General features: G+C 41.7%; 1 protein-coding gene across 2 annotated transcripts in view; it reads right to left on the reverse strand.

The window, feature by feature from the left end:
* Nucleotides 1-3,315: 3,315 nt before the first annotated feature.
* Nucleotides 3,316-7,500, reverse strand: part of inka1a (inka box actin regulator 1a) — a 4,202-nt gene continuing 17 nt past the window's right edge. The window contains exons 1-2 of one of the 2 annotated variants that reach the window (XM_060858578.1): nucleotides 7,359-7,500; nucleotides 3,316-4,367 (exon numbers count right to left, since the gene is read on the reverse strand). The exon at nucleotides 7,359-7,500 is cut by the window's right edge and continues 17 nt beyond it. In XM_060858578.1, coding sequence (XP_060714561.1) covers nucleotides 3,483-4,367; nucleotides 7,359-7,361 — 888 coding nt within the window. In that variant the 5' untranslated portion in view covers nucleotides 7,362-7,500 and the 3' untranslated portion in view covers nucleotides 3,316-3,482. Of the gene's footprint in view, nucleotides 4,368-5,566; nucleotides 5,789-7,358 lie in introns of those variants that run through there. The other variant, XM_060858579.1, reaches the window with a different exon arrangement.

Here is a 7,500-nt window from a genome sequence, read left to right on the forward strand (position 1 = left end):
TGTGGAGTTTCTTCATCCATTAATCTGTTTTCTTTCCACTAATCTGAAGAAATTTGGGCTCTTTGACTCTTAAGTGGTGATTAGTGGAGCGTTAATGTAGGTGTGCAGGTGTGTACAAGCTAATGTAATGCTGATGTGGAAATATCCTTGGCCATGGCTCACACACCTCACTGAGTCACACACACACACACACACACACACACACACACACACTAACATTAATGCATTAACATTGTCCTAACAGTTACCCGCTGTTAGCTAGCAAAGTATCATAGCATCATAACCTCTGCATTTCTTTTTAGAACAGAGAATGTTTGAACACACACACACACACACACACACACACACCCTGGCAGAGGAGGTGAGGTCGAGTCTGAATATGCCTCTTTCATCCTCTCTGCTTCCTTCCACACTAAGCACATTCTCTCGTCCCGGTAATGAGGAAACCTCCACCGCAGGTGTGTGATGGCGGCACGGTTGCCTCATAGTTGCCTCACAAACCTCTTTCCAAAGAGCAGAAACTTCTCAAGAACCAGCATGAACACCATCACCATTCCCTGATTTAAATTTTCATCCTAAAGCCACGAGTCATGACTCAGATGACTCAGTTCCTTTAAATGACTCCCTGATCGCGGCCCAGGCCAGAGGAGCGCATTGCCGGGTCTGACCTCCTAACCTCAGCTCACACGGTCAATACCATCAGGACTGTGGACTGAGAGGGGTTTCATTTATTCATTTTAAATCGGATAACCAGGAACATCTGGAGAACTAATTTAGTCTCTTTTGTAATCCTCTGTCGAGTTCCGAGGCTAAGGCCAGGAGAAGCTCTGACGTGCTTTTCAGACGCAGTGAACTTACGTGTCCAGGCTAAAGAGCGCCAGCTAGTAAAATGTAATAACCTACAGTGAGCTAGTTAACTGGTTAGCTGCTAATCAGGCTAGAAATCGTACAGCATGAGAGAACATAGTGAACATAACGTTTCTGCCACGGACGAGCTCAGTGATCGGATTCTGGCTGTTGTCTCTGTCGTTGCTACACAACTTTACACAACTCTACACCACACTACACACTAGGTGTGTGTTTCTCTCGGTCAACAGGTTCACATTCTCTCACTCGCTCCATTCAGGGTGATGTTTACATGGAGTGTGTAGCAGGAAGGTGGCAAAACACAGCACTAAAGCACTAAAGCACTAAAACACACACACACACACACACACACGAGAAGAATGTAGAGATACAGAGGTGCCGTTTCACCCACAGATCACCATGCAGTGATGTTTTATATGTGGTTTATATATATAAATATTATATACATCATAATAATAATCATCTAAGTTGAATAAAAAGTGTTACATAATTTGTCTCCTCACTTATTTTTCATTATCTACTACGATATCGTACGTCTTCACTCCTCCAGCAGGACTCACTCATCATGTTTGTGTTTTTTTTTAGTGAAACGGCTGCGTTCGCTCGTCCACTCGTCTGGATAATCTAAACCCTGTCAGGTGATGTACAGTGTATACTAACTGTCATGCTCTCCTCTATCTGCACCTCCTCCTCCTCCTCCTCCTCCTCCTCGTTTCCACCGGACGAACTCGGACCTTCTGCTTCATGAGAGGAACATCTCTGCATTTGAGTTATGGCTTTTTAACTAGAAATGTAACTTTACACCGTTTGAAACTGGTCTGCTTTACCGCTTTGTGTATAATAAGCACAGAAGACAAACGACATGCTGATGAGACTCTCTCTCTCTCTCTCTCTCTCTCTCTCTCGATCCAAAACGTTCTTGCCAGCTGACCCCATTCAGACTAAACTCATTTGCCTTTGTAATAAATAGTAGAACCTGCCACTTACCCCATGTTACTGCCCAATCTGGGAAATATAATGTGACAGGGATATTTCTATAACACTCGGGTGAAGCCCCTACAACACCACCAGCATTGATGAAGCCCTGGTTTAGATGATGCAGGGATTCGCTGGGTGTCCTGTCCTGCTAGATTTAATGAGGAGATTCAAGGTGAAATCTGATCCTGGAGTCAATCTCGTTTAGTATTATAATATATTATATCTGCTGCCATTTAAAAAAAAAAAATAAACCCAATAGAAGCTGATTTCAGCGTGTGATCTGATTTCGACGGTCTTTTCTTTAGACATCACTAAAACCCCTAGTGTGTGTGTGTTCTCCAATAGACCTGTGGTGAAAACGATTACATCCTGCTGGTGTCATACATAAAAAACACCAAGACTCTGTAGGTAATAATGATGTCTTCAGTCTGTGAGCATGCTCCCTGTCCCTATGTTTCTGTCTTGTGGATTTGACGTATGGTGTAAGTTCAGCGTGGTTTTTACTCGTGGCCTTTGGACCAGCACATGAAAGCAAAAACCCGGCGTCTCCTTCAAGCACTCATCTAGTTCAGTGCAACTCGAGGAGTTTGAAGGAGAGCGTGAAGCATTTAGCTGCAGTAAATCTTCACACTATCCCGAAATCTGAACCTCGATTCTGGAATCTCTCTCTTCGTGTTGCTAGATTAGTCTGAGCTGAAACCGAGCCTTAAAAAAACAACAGCTTGTTAATGGACGGGTTTCAGATGTGGCGCACCAGCAAAGTGCTGCTTAATAAGTCGAGGAACTGGTGGAACACATGGCTGAGACAAACAACGCTGAGACATCACTTTTCCGCTCACACGTACAAAATCGCTGCAACAAATCGCTTTCCAGTCTCTTCGTCGATGCAGAAATTCCATCCATTTGGGTTAATGAGACCCTGATCTCCTGTTAGGTCTAATGGATGAGGTTTTAAATGAATATAAACAAAGAAGTATTGAGGTATTTTACTGACTCCGTCTGTAGACGCGTATGTCGGAATACGTTTCGTCTGAAAAGCCCCGCAGCCATTAAACATCTCTCTAAAACTCCTTCAGAGACATCAATTAGTTTTCAGTACAACAGGAAATGGATAAGTGTATTTTGTTGATGCACAGTCTGGCCTTTTTAATGCTAGGCTACTTGAGGCCTTATAGTTTAGAGCTAAGTATTAAAAGGATAGTTTGGGGGGAAAAAATTATAAATAAATTAATCAAACATTTATTTTAAAATGAATGCATTCACATCAATCACCTACATTCTGCTTTTGAACAGAATTTGATTCCAGCTCACCGTGATAGAGCTTGTGATTTCCAGCCATCGGTTTCATGGTATCACAATATTGTGTTATGATTCACGCTGTTTGCTTGGTCTGAGTTTTCATGTTAAAATAAACAATTACTTTTGAAATCACTGGAATATGAGATTGTGTCTGGTGAAATAAGCACAGAGTTCAAATGTACAAGGTGTTTTTATTACAATAATGTTACTATAGTAGGCGCATTATTATCGTTAGCTTGACCATTAGCATCATGGCAACAATAATACAGCTGTTTGGTATAAAAGCGACACGTCCGTAAAGATCAGAGTCCGTTCAGTCAGATAATCCGCTCGGTCACTCATATGTATCCGATGACGTCGTTACAGATGATGGGCTGCCGGCTGCCGGTCTTCATGAGTGCTGTGAAACGGTAAAAATCTGTATCCTGTTCCTGAAGGTCCATGTGAGATTTGTGGAAAAATGGAACATTCCGTGGAACATCGACAGGACACGAGAGACGTTTGGTCGCCGTGGCAGCTCTGTTTGAACGAGATGAGTCCAAAACCAGCTTTTTCTGCCCGTCTAAGTTCTGTGAAATTCTCGCTATCCTCCGCCTCACGTTGACCAGAAAGTCCTTGGCTAGCCGCTTGCTTGTGCTCGGCTTCGGTTCCGTCGGTTCTGATGGGCACTCTGGCAAATCCATCCAGTTCTGAATGAGGTCAGCGAAGCTGTTGTCCCCGAGAACGAGCGGATGGCGGTTGCGCCCTTGTGTCAGCAGTGCCGCCGTCCAGTCCTCCGGTTCACTCGGCACTTCGAACGACGTCCACTTTTCCAGGCAGGCGTCCGACGTAGATTTGGGACGTATTCTGGGACGGGGGCTTGGTTCTAGATCAAAATCGACCGAAGCAGCGCGCACTTTTCTGATTCTGCGCAGCACCACAGGTCCCTCGTCAGGCCACGATGCCTCAGAGTAGCCAGAGTCAAATTCGAGACTGCTGGCCGCGCTGCTGTCCTCGTCCTCCACGGGGCAGGAGAGCCGACAGGCCGAGTCAGAGCTGCTGGTGTCGCTGGCGTCGCTGACTCTGAGCCGCGCTCGTCGCTCGCGCCGTCCAATCAGCACCTTGCAGGGGCCAGAGGAGGCCGGCATGGCACAAGTCCGGTGTAGCTGTTTCAAGTCCTGCAGCGAGCGCATCATACAGCGCACATGCTCACGGAGACATCCACCCGAGTCCTGAACACACAACTGAGGGACAGAGAGAAGAAACACGGAGTTAAAACACTGCACTTTGGACAAAGAATAACTTCACGGTATCACGATGGCAGTGATGCGAATCTTTAGGATTCTTCTGGAACAACTGAAATCTTTTGTAACGGTGCCAACAAAGAAAGAGACGAAACTAAATGCAGTTTTTTTTCATCATCAGTTTTCTGAGTTGTATTATTGTGCAAAGTTCTGCGATAGAGAACACTGCTTACTTTTTATGAATAGTTTCTCATGCTGTATTAAAAAAAGCCCAAAACTTACTTGACCTCGTAAACCCTAAATCCTGCAAAGCCGTGCAATTTACACAACCTGTGAGTGCAGAAGGCTCCTGAAACTATTCCTGACTAACATTTATTTACTTAAGCCTCACTGCAGGCGCATCATGTGATCTAGGAATGGCAGTGCTACAGAACAAGCCCAAAACCGTTGGCAGTTACGAGAGCGTGTGTTTCTTCCTCTACCGGGTAGTCTTGGTTTTTCCACACTTGGATGTGTGGACAGGCTCAGACATGAAGGGATCAGACAGTAAGAGCTGCACCCTGCTCTATTCATACTGAGAACAACACAATAACAGTCACCAGCTAGTCATCGCTTTTAATCCAGTCTGTTACACCCTGCTGTGTGAAAAATAAAAAAAACGTAAATGTGAACAAAATCCGATGGAGGGAACTCGGTCGGCCACAAGCTCTGACCATGGCCAAAAAATCTGCACTATATCTTCATTACCCATCTGTCCAGATCTAAACAACAACAAACACAATATAAACTGAGGCTCATCCAGGCGGATTATCTAAAAACTGTGCTGGAGAACAGATCAGAACAGATCGCTCCCCAGAAACAGCTATGACTCACATCAACCTTGAACGCTCGCCAGATCCTGACTTGAAGATAACGAGTCCTATATTCCTGCTCTGATTGGTCGATAATAACCCACTGGCTCGATCGTCCACTGCGATTAATCACAGACCCTGGACACATCTGTCCAAGTAAGGAAAAAAAATCCAACATGCATCTGAACGTTCTCATCAGCTGGACTGTAGCCCAGGAGAAGTGAAGATGTTAAGCTGCTCCTGTCTCGTCCTTCTGTTCACCACAAGCTAATAATGAATCATTTTTTTCCCACCATAATAATCACCTAAGCGTTACAGTTTAAGTCAGAATAATTTCTAGCGACTTACACAGAAGTGTCATCCAGTGAGCAGGAGCAGCTTCTATCCTGATGCTATCTTCCAGATGGGACAGTCTTTAAATCTGGTTTTCAAGCACTGCCCAAAAATCTGCCTTTATCCAAAGTAAAACAGTGGGCGGGGCGACGTGTCCATGTTCGCCATGTTGTGTGTGATGGGTTTAACTGTTTATAATCACTGGTCTAATGATAAACTTCAAGAGCATTCACTATTTAAACAATCAAAACCTGTTCACTCCAGAAGGTTTGGTGTCTGAGGTTTGGTGCTTCCTTACAACTAACGGAGGTCTTATTTTAAGTCTTACCAATAAAACCTTGCGTAAATCTTTATATACTCTTTCCACTCATTAACAGACTGTTTTCTAAACAACATCTGCACACTAAACAACAACAGCTTCACGTTTCTGTACAAGAAGATACACACAAACATCCAGATGTTTACAAAAGAACATTTCGGTTCATCCGATGCTTGTTATCTACATCAGAGTTGCAAAACTAAAGGAACACTAAACTGAACCTCCTGACTGATTAACTACAGTACGTACGAGCAACAAGGAGTATTGTGTAATTTCGATCATTCGCCAAACTGGTTTTTTTTTTTTAACGTTCACTCGTTATCGCCGTAGTAAGATCGACTTTGCAAACTTGTTTAAAGGGACCGATTCCTAAAATCGAGTTCTACAAAAATAACAAATATAAACACTCGTTATGTTAAATGCTAAAGTTCAGACGAAGCTGCTGCTGATCACATCTCCTCTGAAAACCATCCAGGAAGGTCGCTTATCTCCAAGATCTCTGGATTCTTTGTGAATAATATCTCATGCTACAAGTGTGAATTCTGTATTGGACCGAGTAAACACTTATACTGACGCAAGGACTGATAACCCGGGACCTCCTTGCAAAAAAACCCCCAAAAAAAACAACAAAAAAAAACACACAACTACGAAACTCATGATTTATGATGAACATCGCAAATCAGAATCGCTCTGTATCGAACAACAAGTTCTGGTCCTGAACATGTTTTTAGCAATTTTTATTTCATTATTTAGATATTTTATTCCACTTAAAAGTCCGTTTATAAACGTTGCACGCTCGGACGTGAGTAATCGTTGAAGTTTTAGTTATAATGCATATAAAATTTTGTTATAATGCACATAAAGGTTTTAGTTATAATGCATATACAAGTTTTAGTTATAATGCATATAAAAGTTTGTTATAATGCATATACAAGTTTTAGTTATAATGCATATAAAAGTTTGTTATAATGCATATACAAGTTTTAGTTATAATGCACATACAAGTTTTAGTTATAATGCACATACAAGTTTTAGTTATAATGCACATACAAGTTTTAGTTATAATGCATATAAAAGTTTGTTATAATGCATATACAAGTTTTAGTTATAATGCATATACAAGTTTTAGTTATAATGCATATACAAGTTTTAGTTATAATGCATATACAAGTTTTAGTTATAATGCATATACAAGTTTTAGTTATAATGCATATAAAAGATTTAGTTATAATGCATATAAAAGATTTAGTTATAATGCATGCATGCAGAAGTTATGAAGGACATTGGATCTGATCCCAACAGCTGAAGAATTCATCAGAAATCAATAAAGTTGCAACAGAGAGATCAGTGTGTGTTTATACACATCTGTATGGGATCAGACGCACTTTCAGCCCACAGTTTATCTGGGTGACATAACAAGCTTATAATAGACATAAAAACAAATAAATTAATTGAATAATTAATTTATTAAGTGATGAATGTACTTACCATGTCTTAGAAGAGAAGTCCTGAATAATCTGACTGCATTCAATAACGACCAGCTGTTCAACATGAAACTGAATGATAAAGCATTAATTTATAAATATAAAGCATTTATAAACCCAGATGTTGCTGTGATCTCAGCTCTTTG

The sequence above is a fragment of the Tachysurus vachellii genome, chromosome 22, assembly GCF_030014155.1.
Source record: "Tachysurus vachellii isolate PV-2020 chromosome 22, HZAU_Pvac_v1, whole genome shotgun sequence".
Classification (NCBI taxonomy): Eukaryota; Metazoa; Chordata; class Actinopteri; order Siluriformes; family Bagridae; genus Tachysurus; species Tachysurus vachellii.